The sequence below is a fragment of the Topomyia yanbarensis genome, chromosome 2, assembly GCF_030247195.1.
Source record: "Topomyia yanbarensis strain Yona2022 chromosome 2, ASM3024719v1, whole genome shotgun sequence".
In the NCBI taxonomy this organism is placed as follows: Eukaryota; Metazoa; Arthropoda; class Insecta; order Diptera; family Culicidae; genus Topomyia; species Topomyia yanbarensis.
The window spans coordinates 462,486,133-462,500,836 of record NC_080671.1 but is presented as its reverse complement, the minus strand read 5'-3'; the positions used below and the strand labels follow the sequence as shown (position 1 = coordinate 462,500,836).

Sequence of the window (14,704 nt, the reverse complement as noted above, 5' to 3'; positions counted from 1 at the left end):
CGAGATCGAATTCTGTTTGAATAGCACTCCCCATTCTGCCACCGGATACTCCCCATATCGCATTCTGTTCGGACACGAAATAGTAGGGAAAGGAGGAGAGCACAGGATGGACAGGGACAAGGAAGACATGTCGGAGGAGGAACGGGTGGAAAGGAAAAGGGAAATAGATCAAAAAATTTATTCCATAGTAGTGAAAAATTTGAAGAACGCTCACAATAAGAATATAAATACTTATAACCTTCGTTGTAAAAATTCAGCGCCGGTGTATTCCATAGGCCAACGGGTTTTCAAAAGGAATTTCCGCCAATCCTCGGCGGGGGACGCGTACAACGCTAAACTTGATGCACTATATGTGCCATGCAAAATTTTGGCCAGAATTGGCACCAGTTCTTACGAGTTGGCAGATGCGGATGGGAAACCAATCGGAGTATTTTCCGCCGTGGATCTGAAACCCGAATCCTAAGAAGAAGCACATCTTCAAAACTGAAGTTTTGAACATAGATTCCTTATCCATTGATGGTCCGGACATCAGTGGGTTTGCACCTGTTTGTATTAAGAAAGGGACAAAGTTAAATCAACAAATTACTTCGATCGCTCCATACATACGTTTAACAAAAGTAGACGACAGTACAATTGCCTCCTCCGGCAGAATCTTTCCTTTCGGTGGGGACGAATAAACCGTTTAGTGCCAGGAAAACCGATTATTGCCTCGAAACTCCACTGTAACCAGCGCGCGCGGAAACTTTCTGGTGGACAGACACAATTGATAGATCAATCGTTGAATAGTAAACGCGAAATTAACAATTTTTGCGGCAAAAATAATCTCGCGAGTTTACCACGCGGAAAAAAAAAATGTCGAATGTAAATAACCGAGTGAAAATGAAATGTTGACAGTTCTCAACACATTCGCATGTGTTGGTATGTAGGGGTACACTCATGAGTTCTTGCCTCCTTCACTGAGTGAAGGATGGGCACAGATAACTACTAGAGAATCACCAACCACTATTTCTGAAGTTAATTAGATATTTATGCTAGTCGATTTCCAGATAAGAATCTTATCAAATCGTTATGTTAATTTCCCTATTAGTCGAAAAAAATACAATTCTATAATTTTTCGGAAGAACGATGGGGCATTGTAACCGTCGGTTACGATGAGCAATTGATGGCTCCGCCACAATAAATATCAATCCTTGAGCGGTTCAATATTTTGCCCTCCCAGCATGCAAATCCAACTCTGCCTTTTCCTGCTACGAGCTCCACTGCCACCCAAATGGTACCCACATCATTTCACAGTACTTATTTACAGCGGTACCTGTCTCATTTGGCTGCCGCTACACGCCACGGGTAGAGTAGCCAGTAAAAGGGTTAGCAAACGGATATAGCCGAGCTGTCAAACTTCGGAGGTGTTCGGTTCATCTCCGGTGCCGACTTACGAATACGTCACCGTTTTAGGCTCAGCTCCAGGCCCTGATCCTTCTTTCTGCTCTGACAATCAAAGGAATAAGAAGTGCGCGCGGTGTTCTTAATTTTCCAAAGTAATTTTTGTTAAGTGTTAAAAGTGATGCAGGTTAATTGATTTAATGCTTTTTTATAGTTACAGTTAGTAAAAGTCCAAACACAAAAGGACTGATTAATGGACTAGAGTAATAGAGTTTAAAAGGTATTTGTAAAATATTCATGTTAAGTTGATTGTCGTTAAAATATTTATCTAAAATTTAGTGGTACGCAAAGTAAAATAACGGTGAGAAGACGGTTCACAGACAAATTAAAATACCGGAAAAAAAAGGTAAAAATTGGGTACAAAAAAGTAGACGGGAAGGTGGTAGCGGGTACCACATGGTTGTATGGCTATGTAACTAATACCTCTGGGTAGGTCCCCAGAGGACCTTTTATTCTTGGATCCAGATTGTCATCTGGAACCTATTCCTTCGCAGAACGGGACCAAGAACAGGAACGGAAACTACCGCCAACATACGGCTCTCTGTCCGTCGCCACGTGCCGAGACCCCCCGGAAACAATCCCGGCAGCCACCACGCCATTCTTCTGCCTGCCGGCAACCCTGAAAACCGGCAACCACAAGCCGCAGGTCGAATCGACTCCCGAGAGCAGAAAATACCACTGTCCGGGCGAAGGACGCACGCCATACACGCTCCGACGGCTAACCGTTGGACCAGAGTCCCAGTTATAACCGACGCACCGCCACTGCCGCCATACACAGCCATTGTCACCGTAAACCACCAACATGTCACCCAGTCGACGATCCGGCCATCTTCCGTCTACACCCGTAAAACCAAACCGCAAGTAGCAAGTGACGTCACTTAGAATTAGGTTATTTATAAGTAATAAATAGAGTTAAGATGTTTAATGATGAAGATTAGTGATATTGTAACTTAACTGAGCCTTGGTTTAGTGAACTTGCATCACGTTTCGATTTTGCTCGAATTTCGGACTCAAAAGGAGTCGCCAGCCCTCGTCGTTGGTTGTCGTCCAGTAAGTCTTATCAGGTCGTAGCTTTTGAGCATCCCCTACGTAAGTACACCCGTTTGCTGGTCCTCGTCTGGTTGCATTGTCTGTGATATTACCGAAGGCAAATGGGTCACCCTCTAAATGAGTGCATATGATGGTGGGTGACATTTATATTCACCACCGACAAGCATAATTTCTCCTACCCTGAGCAGCTCGAGGTAACAAGAGGTGACTCCACTATCTGGACTAGATATCGACCCATCAACTCATGACCGGCGACCAACGGCTTTATTTCCCTTCCGAAGGAAAGCGTCACCACAGATTTTTTTCACATCAGAAAAATCTCAACGACCTTGGCCGGGATTGAACCCAGACCAACTGGGGCGAGGAAAAATGGTTTCTTCGCAAAGGGACCGTACACAAATGATGCAGCTATTTTCGACCCCTCCCTCCCCCTTCGTAGCACTTGGTCACAAAATAGAAACCTCCCCCTTGTATATAACGTAGCTTTTACCAACGCCCCACCACCCCACAGCCGGCATGGTGATGAACAAAGTTAAATCTTGAGCGTTTTTTCCTGTTACCTGTTACATGTGTATAATTTAGGTCAAAAAAGTTACATGTTTTAATGCTAACAGGTGGAGAATCTCAAAATCACAAATCCAGTGCATTGCATTGTTTAGTTTGCTTAAGGCAGCTTTAAAGGAAGAAATGGTTGGTTTCATTTTAATCGAGAGCGGGAGGGCATCCTACAGAGATGCGTTGTATATCAGCACGCTCTTCCGCATAACGCTGGTGTGTGGTGGATTAGTTAAAAAACTGGAGCCATCATTTGTCCTCACTGTAGATTCTGGAGAAGGTAGTCCGGAAGTTCCTGCTGATATGCACCACGGATGAAGCAGCAAAAGCGTCAACAAATATTCCAACTGTTTCTGGTTCGTAAATTTCGACCTGGAATGTAATAGAAAAATATAACTTTATATTTAGAAAACGAAAATAATTTGCCAACCTTTTCGCCTCCATTATGCCATCTGCTATCCCGACCGATAAAGTAACAACTTCCTTTATTATTCCTAGGCCTGAAAAACATTTTTACTACCAGGTTCTACACTAATAAAATTAAAAATTGCAAAACAACTTCGACAAACAAATTTAAATTTTTCTTCACCCCGGCACTTGTGTCACTTGACTCATAGGTAGCGACTCGAAAAGTCACGGCGCATCGACTCTTGTCACTCAGTTGCGACTGCAAGAATAAGGTGAGAGTTCATCGGTGTTCATCCGAAGTGACTTCGCTCACTGCATTCGCCTGTCAGAATAGCACGACTCAAGTGACTCTCCGCGAGTCACCTCACTCGCCGCGCAGAATAGGGCCGATAGACAAGGTATACAACACCGTATGGCGAGAGAACGTGCACCGGCAGCTCGACCTTTGGGGCATCCGTGGAAACCTCGGTCATAACATACAACGTTTTCTCGGAATCCGGAATATTCTCATAGGAAAACAGAGTACCCTAGGGATCTATTCTAGCGATAACCCTTACTCATATTTATTACCGTGCATGCAACTGGGAGGACCAAATGCTGTACCCGCATAAAGTTGAAAACTGCAGTTAACGCCGTAAGCAGATGGACAACCTTCGTCGGCTTCCAAACAACAACCTTTAAGCCACCGATCGGCCCATCCGGATAGCGGACACCTGAATCTACTGCAAAAAGGAGCCGAAGATAATCGGGGTCACAGTGGACAGGAAATCCTCCTTCGCCCCTCACTTCCGGTATCTAAAGACCAACTGCGTCGACCAGAAAAGGCCAGACGATATGCGCCCGGAACCCGAGGTGCAACCGGAATATGGTACTCACCATCAGCCAGCCGCTAATTCATAGTCGGCTTTCTTACGGCATAGAGATCACAGAACGGAGCCTCGCAGGAACGAACAGCATATCGGACCCTCTGTACCACGCGTCCATTAGGACGGCAACTAAAGTACTACCCAGTACACCAGCCTAAATCGCCTGCTTTGAGGCCGGCGTCCTTCGATTTCAGTGCAAGACCGCCATGGTGGCCCTCCGGAGGGCACGTTAATTTGGTCTGACCCGACGCCAAGGAGCATTACTCACCTATTTGATTGAATTAACTATTTATCGATTTATCACAAGTTCCGGATTATACGGTGGCTGTAAATAGTAATGCGCGTAAACGGTGAATGCGCATTTTAACCGGTAAACACAAAACGCTCGCAAAGATCGCAGTTGATCATATTGGAGGCTCGAGATCAGTTTGCGGGATAGACTCGTTCTATTTCGCATCAACTTTCAATCAAGCCACACCCGTCGCCAACCCGTCCTTCCGGAATTCACCGAAGAAGAGCGACCGTGAGTGTCCGAGTGTGATTGCGTGCTCGGAGAGAACAGAGATCCGCGCGTCCAATGGCAGTAAACCTCTCTAAGGCAGTAGTTTAGGGAGCCCTCGAGAGAGTCGAAGGTGAGTCAGCAAGCTCTTATAAGTAAGAGAACCCTAACTTACACCCTACTATCTCCAGCCAGACTGCACCGGGTATGGTCTCGACCAAGGAACGCCAGATCCCTCCAGAAAGACACAAGCCTGTACCAGACGATCCGGGCTGAAGGAGCCCCTGAAATCATGAGTTCAGCTTACAATTAACTAGTGGAGCGGTGATTCTCGAATCATACTCTTATGGATCTACACCGACAGATCCAGGACGGATGGTGATGTCGGAGTCGAAGTCCGCGACGGCGGGATAGGCTCCCCGAGTAGCAATCTTTGTTGCCGAAACTACTTCATAACTAGTTCGCAACAAATGTTCTATACAATTCTTGTTGCAAACTGGTTATGAGGTGGTGGCCGAAACAAAAATTGCTACTCGGGTCATTCCTCCGCCTCCCGGCAGTGCTTGGTCTTTTCGCCGAAGCCGCAGCCTTCGCTCACTTCGGCATACAGAGGAACATCAAATCATACCACCTGCCAGTGCTGGGTCGAAGAAGCAGGAGGACTCTAACAAAGGAAGAACCAGCCATTCGGCACTTCGTCGAAGTCTTTAACAATAACTTGATCGACCACTGGCAAGCGTCCCAGGAACATATGTAGAAAATTAAAGGTATACTCGTAAACTGGGACGACCACCCGGATTGGAAGGAACAGAAAGTCCTGCGCCTATTGTGTACCGGACACACGAAAATCATGCACTTCCACACAATATCGAATGTATCACTTCCTATCTGCGCCACAATGCGCGACCAGGACAACAGTGTAACGTATCCTCTCCAACTATCTCGAGCTTGTAAGTGCCCGGCGGACCCTTCTTTTCAGGGCGGCCTAGGTGCCTCTACAAAATTTCGGATTTTCGTATAAAACAAATAAATTTTACCGTGTTTATTTCACTCCTACTCTCCACTGCTGCTGATGCGGGATCCCAATGCTGGTGGTGAGAGGAGGGCGGGAGGTCTCCTTCCGGTTTAGCTAGAGAAACCTTTGTCCGCCTTGTTTCATTCTCCTTGGCAATTAACTGTGGAGGAGCTTGGCTCGTTTGACTGATTCTCCACAGTGAGAACGGACGATGCTGCGGATCTTTAACAATTAGCCGAGAAGGCAAGTGGCTCCTTCACGATTAGCGTTCCAGTACGGCGATCCTACACCACACTTGTAACCGGACCATGGGCCGGCACTTTCGCCGGGCTTAATTGGCCGTCTCTCACGCGGACTTCACACTCGGTTACTGTGACGGAAAACTGTCCCGAAAAAAAGATTGTTTATTCTCGGCGTCTTCCTACTACCGTGGTCCGTCACTATCTAACTCCTCGATGGTTGCCTTCCTCACGACCAAAAAAGACGTTTAAACACTTCGCCTCATAACTGCCTTTCCGATCTGCAGCATAGTCCACACACTTTTTGCAGCAGAAAGAGAGCGGTGGCCTATCTAAGCCCTATGTTATTTATACACAAATCTTCAACAAAAATTACTACACCTATCTGTACAACCAAAACCGTTCACAAGTGCGAAGCTATATAAAAATTTACAAATTAAGCGTGAACGGTACAAAACAGCGGTGAGCATAATATTACGTAAACAATACACTCTACGGAGAGAGTACGCACGAATAGGTGTATTTCCACCCAGTGCCAAATTGTTACCCTGACGGGTTACAAGCTCCAGGACCTCCGTGTAAGACACGATACCCCGCCCTCAATTCACGACGCCTTGGCCAACGATCCCGTAAGGGAGGAAATTGTCCTAAGCTTCTTTAAAGATGCCGGTCTTCGACATCTAAAGCAGGAATCCATCACGACCGCACTAGCAATGGGCCCTCACCCGGTCTGAAGGTATCTTCCATGGCTCAATAAGACCAAACAAAAGGAACCGCAATCCAAGACCCACTGGCAGCCCCACCCACCCTCTTCCGTGATGCACCAAATAAAACCAGCAATTGTCCCTTTGCCACTTTCTTCCGGTGCCGGAGAGTTCGGCAATGGCCCAACACTATCAACGGCGGACCAGATGTTTACCCTGCGACAGCTCCTGGAATAATTGGTTGGCATACAACTTGCGACCTCACCTTCTGGTTGTGGATTTCAAGGCAGCGTGCGATTCAGTGCAACGAAACGAACTGTGGCAGATATTGCTTGAACATGGCTTTCCGACAAAACTGACAATGAATGGATCAAAATCAAGCATTAGAAAAGCCGAAGAGACCGCTCCGTTTATGAAGTTAAATAGATTAAAGCATTTTCTACCTCGTTATTCAACATAGCACTCGTAGATGCAATACAAATATGCCGCTTGGTTTCCCGAATGACACTGACATCATTGGAGATGATCCCAAAGCAGCGTACAAGGAAACTGGCAGACTGGCTTTCCAAGATCGAGCAATATGGAAGTATGAAATACATTTGGTTATGATTCGGAACATCCGGATTGTTCGGCCATGATAAAAATGATGACGATCCAATACATTGACAACATGAACGTCAATACTAGGTTTATTATTTGGCCGCAGAAAGAGAGTAATACCGTATACAGATCGCTAGTAAGAGCAACACCAAAAGATTTTTATGAAATTTATCGTCTACTCAGGCAGACACTAGAAGCGGCACGCTTTGAGCTTCCGTAACATTTCCTTCACCTCCCCGGGATCGGCTTGCTGGAGCGATTTGGTGAAAATTTTTCTTTTCAATGCTTCCGCTTCGACCGTTTTGGAGAGCTGTAGGGTAAAATGCAATTTGCTAGATTAACTTTAAAGAAACAGTACCCCGCGCATACTTACCTCATGAGCTCGTTTGATAATGCAAGCTGGCATGTCGGCTAATTTGGCTGCGTTGAAACCGTACGATTTGGGGCAAGCTCCGTCCGCGTATTTGTAAAGGAATGTGACCGTTTCCTGGGTGGGATCTTCATCGTCTTCGTTTTCTACCATACAAGCCTATCGGAATTTTTAAACCACGAAAAAAATTATGTTTTATTTTTAGAGAGAAAATAATTCAACTTACCATGTGACCCAAACTGATTCGTTTGTCTTCATTAAAATTGTCTACCAGGTTGTGATAGTGAGTGGAAAACATGGACCGACATTTCAGATCCGCTAGAAAATTAACGACAGCTCCTGCGATCGATGTGCCATCATAGGTGGCAGTTCCTCGGCCAAGTTCATCCAACAGAACTAAACTCTTCTCGGTAGCGTGTTTCAAAATGGTCGATGTTTCGTTCAGTTCCACCAGGAAAGTACTATGTCCTGCCATGATGTCGTCATTCGCTCCCAAACGGGTAAAGATTCGATCGATTAGTGTCATGCGGCAGCTTGTCGCTGGAATCCTGGATCCGATTTGGGCCATTACCGCCAGAATGCCAACCTGTCTCATGAGCGTGCTTTTACCACCCATGTTGGGACCGGTCAAAAGAACCAGGCGTGCTCCATTTGCGCCAAGACTGACACCGTTTGGAATGTAGTTTTCCAAGTCACTGGCACAGGGGTGAATTCCATCTTCAATTTCCAGAATTTGACCGTGTTCGTCACTGAGAATCTCCGGTACACACGTATTGCCCTCACTGCGGGCATATTCTGTTAGGGCTGTCAGCACATCCAGCGTCGCAGTTAATTCGATACAAGTTTTCCACATATCGTAACGTTTGGAAAACTTCTCAAAAATTCTCCGAGCTAAATCCTTCAAAACCAATTTACGCTTGTCTTCAGCTTGCATCATTCGTTTCAGAAAATCTCGCGTTTCTTCTGTGTGGTACCGTTTCGTTCCATTTTTACCCTTCTTCTGTCCTTCCAAAGTATATCCGCTGTTGGCCTTCTTCGCAGATTCTTCCGGGATTTCCAGCTGAAAACGTTTCTTATCCGTTCCGAAGTAATTTACTTTACAGCCAAAATACTTTTCCTGATCGTGCTTGTACTCCTCCAGCTCTTCCTGGATGTCCTTAATTTCTTGTTCGATGGCATCGTACTCGGCATCCAGACCCTTACCTGGAGCAATCAATCCTTCTTTCAGAGCTTCATCATGATCGAAAGCTTCTTCGAAAAAGCGAATTTTCTGCTTCATATCGGGAAATGCTCCGCCTTGTTTTTCGGTTTGAGTCAACCTGATCAGAAGTTTGGACGATACTTTGGAGAACAGATCCGACAGGCTGGTTAACGATTTGAACCCTTTCAGCGTATTGATAAAATCATGTATCTTCTTTTTACCGTAGGCGTTCTCCTCGTACAGAATTGCCCTTCCGTCAGGGTGATCCTTGAGTCGTTCGGCGTTCCCGAAGGTATGGATTTGTGCCAGCATTCGTTCTAAATCTGGTAACTGGCCGAGGATTTGCCGCACATCTTGAAGCAGACTAACATCCTCCAGCAGTTCCGTTATCGCGTCCTGCCGTTGGACAATTACCTCCAGCTCGCAGCTTGGTGAACATACCCAGTGATGAAGCAATCGCTTACCAAACTTAGTACAGCAATGGTCCAACCGGTCGACCAACGATTGTTCCCCTTCCGAAATTCGTAGATTGTTCAGTGTGACCGAATCCAAAACCATAAATCGGTTCACGTTAGCAATTTTCAAATCCTTTCGCATTTCGACATTATCTGGTGGAATGTACAGTTCAAAGCTTGCCAACGAAATAATCTGTTGATCCAACAGACATCGCTTCAAGTACCAAATACAGCCTCCGAGGGCTTTCAGTGCCAGCTGAAAGTTATCGTCCGGCGTAAGACCGAGATGATCATTTTTGTCGACCAACGATCGAAAAATCGATGGCCACTTTTCATCGCTGAAGTTTCCGTAGTAGTTCTCCGCCAAGTACTTGAGAGTTTTTTCCGCTGGCCAAAACTGAGAGCCACTGGTAAGAGGTTCCTTTCGAATAGCTGCGAGAACGGTTTTAAAAATTTGCTGAGTTCCTGGTGACGATGCGCAGCGCTCGTGCAGTACTAAAGCCGGTCCATAATGGGACAGAAGAGTTAGCAGCCGCGATGCTTGAATATCATCCTCGAATTCCCCCAGATGAAACTGACCCAATGAAGTGTCTATAAAACAAACACCGAACCGGCTACCTACACCAGTTTTGGCACGCTCCGTTATAGCCAGCATGTATTTCGGTTGATGATGTACCGTCATCTGTACCTGTTGACCAAACACCTCCGTTCCCTTGAGCGTCACCTGACAAATCTCCCGTTTTACCACTTTATCGTATTTGCTGTTGGATTTGGTTCGCTTGCATCGTTCCTGCATCATCTCCGGCGTTTCGGTTTGTTCGACCCGCGCCACCGTGTAGCCCTTCTCGATTAACGAAGTGGCCATTCGGTCGTACCCGGTTTCCGGAAAACCGGAATGGGCAAAATCACCTTTCATGTAGGAAAATCCCAGCTCGGCAGCTCCGATCATCGCGTCCATGTGGTACAGCTCGTAAAACTTACCCACCTTGAAGAACAGTATACAATCCATGTGGCGAGATTTGAGCTCCCACCATTGTCGCATTCCCTAAAACAACATATTTTAAAATCCAGAAAAAAAAATTCGTTAAAAATACTCACTGGTGTCAATGTATTCAGGTATGATTCCGGTACGTACAAAGTTCTCGGATCGTATTTTTCGCTTCCCAATTTGTTTCCATGAATGTCCTTAATTTTCTCAGGCTTCAGAAAATCCAGTTTTTGGTGAGTCCAAATTGTCGGTTCGTCTAAAGCCGGTGCACTGGTTTCCTCTTTCTCCGCCAGGTTATCATTCTTTTCCTCCAAACTTTCCGTCTCAAGCCTAATTTTTTTCTGCGCCGGCGAAGCAGCCTCCTCCTTCTCGACCCGTTTGAAAGAAGCCAGATCCACAGCCTTGGGAGGTGTTCTTTCGTTCTTAGCTTGATTTTCGCTATCCGAATCGTCCGAAGTGTCGTTCATTACAATCCGGCGCCGTTTCATTGGTTGAATTTCTTCATCGTCACTAACCGGCTCCTTTTTGGCCTTCGCTGATGCGGAAGACGACGTTGGTTTTTCTGGTTTCGGAGTTTTATTGCCGTTTCCCACACCGACCGGCGTTCTAGCCGGGCTCGATGAAGGCAAAAGTTTTGCAAGTTTTGGAGTTCCCGGTGATTTGGCGAAATAATTTAGCAGCGTGTTCGAGCTGTTCAATTTGTCCTTGTTTTTATTCATGATAGTAGCAATGTAACGAACAAACTTCAAACGAAAATAATCACTAATTAACAGTAAAATCTATTGACACTTCGAGATTACCGAAGGCAAAAATTATGAATGAAACATAGCGTTCAGTATCGTCGAAATGTATTTAAAAACAAACACGCGCGCGCAATGTTTGCTTGACAGACGAACGTCGATGGCTGCGTGCTGCAATATCGTCGTGCAACGGTATGAAACGGTATTCATGAGTGCACCGAAAAACTTTTTATTTTACTTTAACAAATATTGTCTATCCCGAGCAGAATTAAAAATAATCGAAACTCTTTTATGACCTGCTGAAAATGAACCTGATGCGGCTTGTGATGAATAGAAAAAATATTCATTCAAAAATACGTGTTATTCATTAAGTTGAATATCGTACACTCAGCCAAAATATACAGTGAACTTCATAAGTACCTATATCGGATACTTTTTAGCCACAAGCAGGACGTATGTAAATAATAAGATTATCCCCGGTCAAACCATTCGGAATTTGATTCGGAATCCTGAATGGAGTTAGTATGGAATCCAAATCAAATGCAACAACCGATTCTGAGTCGGAATCGGTTCTTGCATTTGATTTGGAATCCATAATGACTCTATTCAGAAATCCGAACCGGTTCCGGAATGAGTTTAACTGGGTCTGAGCGACTGAAAATAAAGAGTCGCAATCCTAATAAAAATAAATTATACACAAACTTGACCCCTCCCAGTTAAACTCATTCCGGAACCGGTTCGGATTTCTGAATGGAGTCATTATGGATTCCAAATCAAATGCATCAACCGATTCCGACTCGGAATCGGTTGTTGCATTTGATTTGGAATCCATACTGATTCCATTCAGGATTCCGAATCAAATTCCGAATGGTTTGACCGGGATATAGTGCAACGATTCCACATATTGTTTGGATGATATCCCAAATAGGTCGTTAGGCTCTTTAATCATACCACAGATAACAGACGTTTAGGCTAGAACAAAATTTCTTCAAAAACCTGTGTAAATTTTCAAATTGATAAACGTTGGAAATCCGTGTTTCACTATTGCCATCTGCGCAACTGTTTGCTACACATGTTTGACAGCTGCACTCTAACTGCATTGTATCAATCACTGCGACATCTACAAACGTTTGCCAAACGTGTTTCAGGCGTCTTATTTATTCGGAGTTTCAGTAGCGGGTATTTACACACGATTCAAATCGAGCCCAAACGTCTGTTATCTGTGATCATGCGATGTTTATTATGGAAGGGCAGAACATGCTTCGTAAAACCCGTTTCATATATTTTAGAATATAAAAACCGGATATAAACGGATATAAGTCGGGTAAAAAATCTTTCAGTAAAAAAAAACCGGAAAGAAATTCACCCGATTCCTACAAAGTAGTTTTTGTTAGCCGACTTTTAATCCTGAACATCAAGATATACGGATGCTACTACGAACGATTTATTTATTTTTTTAACGATTTTTATACTGGAGGTTCATTCTTGCCCAGTTTTACGGGTGAGAACTTTTTAAGCGATTCTTATGCCGAAGGTTGTCTGTCAGATTTTTATGCTTGAAGTTTATTTCCGATTTTTAAATTCTAATATGAATGAAACGGGTTTTTCAAAGCATGTTCTATCCTTTATTATTATTATTATTATTAACAGATTAAGGCCGAAGTGGCCTGTGCCGTATACAAAAGATTCCTCCATTCCACTCGGTCCATGGCCGCGCGTCGCCAGCCACGCAGTCTGCGGAGGGTCCGCAAATCGTCTTCCACCTGGTCGATCCATCGTGCTCGCTGCGCGCCACGTCTTCTTGTACCGGTCGGATTGCAATTGAGAACCGTTTTCACTGGGCTATTGTCCGACATTCTGGCTACGTGCCCGGCCCACCATAGTCGTCCGATTTTCGCGGTATGACAGATGGGCGGCTCCCCCAACAGCTGATGCAACTCATGGTTCATTCGCCGTCTCCATGTGCCGTCTTCCATCTGCACCCCACCGTAGATGGTACGCAGCACTTTCCGTTCGAAGACACCAAGTGCGCGTTGGTCCTCCACGAGCATGGTCCAGGTCTCGTGCCCGTAGAGAACTACCGGTCTAATCAGCGTCTTGTAGATGGTCAACTTCGTGCGACGGCGAACTCTGTTCGACCGAAGTGTCTTGCGGAGGCCAAAGTAAGCACGATTTCCTGCCACGATGCGTCTACGAATCTTTCTGCTGGTATCATTGTCGGCGGTCACCAGTGAGCCCAAGTACACGAACTCTTCAACCACCTCGATTTCGTCGCCACCGATGCAAACTCGAAGCGGGCGGTTCTCATTCTCTTCTCGTGAACCTCTTCCTATCATGTACTTTGTCTTCGACGTGTTGATGGCAAGTCCGACGCGCTTGGCTTCTCTTTTCAGTCTAATGTAGGCTTCCTCCATCTTCTCAAAGTTTCGTGCAATAATATCAACGTCATCGGCGAAGCCAAGCTGAACGGACTTTGTGAAAATCGTACCACTCGTGTCGATCCCTGCTCTTCTTATTACACCTTCCAGCGCGATGTTGAATAACAGACACGAGAGACCATCACCTTGCCGTAACCCTCTGCGTGATTCGAAGGGACTCGAGAGCGTCCCTGAGTCACGTACTACGCACATCACCCGATCCATCGTCGCCTTCACTAATCGCGTCAGTTTGTCCGGGAATCCGTACTCGTGCATAATCTGCCATAGCTGATCTCGATCGATAGTGTCGTATGCGGCTTTGAAGTCGATGAACAAATGATGTGTGGGCACATTGCACTCGCGGCATTCCTGCAGTACTTGACGAAGAGCGAACACCTGGTCCGTGGTAGATCGTTCGCTCATGAAACCCGCCTGGTACTGCCCCACGAACTCTCTTGCAATTGGTGATAGTCGACGGCATAGTATTTGGGAGAGTACCTTGTAGGCGGCGTTCAGCAGGGTGATTGCTCGGTAATTACAGCAATCCAGCTTGTCGCCCTTTTTGTAGATAGAACACACGACACCTTCCATCCACTCCTCCGGTAGAATCTCCTCCTCCCAAATCTTGGTAATCACCCAGTGCAGCGCTTTAGCCAGTGGCTCGCCACCGTGTTTTAGTAGCTCGCTTGGTATTTGGTCAACCCCAGCGGCTTTATTATTTTTGAGCCGGCTAATCTCCTCCTGGATTTCTTGGAGATCCGGAGCCGGTCGTGTAATGTCTTCCGCGCGTGCTCCCAGGTGCGTTACCGTGCCATCCTCGTCGTCTGCTGCATCGCCGTTCAGGTGTTGTTCTATCCTTGCGACTTTTTTCGGTCACTCATCTTATGAAGCGGCATTTATTTCGTCAAATCTGTTTGCTAGGATTTGATTTTCCATAACGCATCTTCGATTTTTCATAAGGCAAACTTATATTTTTCTTTTATGTTTATGTGAATCATAAGATGCTCGTAAAAAAAACTCAAGCGAGTAACCTATGCAATACCCAATAAAGTCGTATTTTTTCATAGTCATCTTATGAAAACATAGTTTTGTTACTTTTCTATACATCATAAGATAATTCTTATGAATCTCGATGTATGCTTTGGCTGAGTATACAA

The 14,704-nt window shown here is 45.4% G+C and overlaps 1 protein-coding gene and 1 long non-coding RNA gene across 3 annotated transcripts; one reads left to right on the top strand and one right to left on the bottom strand.

The window, feature by feature from the left end:
* Positions 1-1,063: 1,063 nt before the first annotated feature.
* Positions 1,064-3,720, top strand: LOC131686037 (uncharacterized). 2 transcript variants are annotated; one of them, XR_009304913.1, is made up of 4 exons: positions 1,064-1,535; positions 1,595-1,660; positions 1,720-1,786; positions 1,874-3,720. It is a non-coding gene; the product is annotated as an uncharacterized LOC131686037 (long non-coding RNA). The 2 variants fall into 2 exon arrangements; XR_009304912.1 differs by having other exon boundaries at positions 1,068-1,660.
* A 3,709-nt stretch (positions 3,721-7,429) lies between these two features.
* On the bottom strand, positions 7,430-11,227 carry LOC131686036 (probable DNA mismatch repair protein Msh6). The gene is made up of 4 exons (XM_058970153.1): positions 10,501-11,227; positions 7,973-10,447; positions 7,750-7,905; positions 7,430-7,686 (listed from the first exon to the last, which is right to left on the bottom strand). Exons 1-4 carry the CDS (start codon positions 11,107-11,109, stop codon positions 7,567-7,569), a joined length of 3,360 nt encoding a protein of 1,119 aa, XP_058826136.1. The 5' UTR covers positions 11,110-11,227; the 3' UTR covers positions 7,430-7,566.
* Between the last annotated feature and the right edge of the window lie 3,477 nt (positions 11,228-14,704).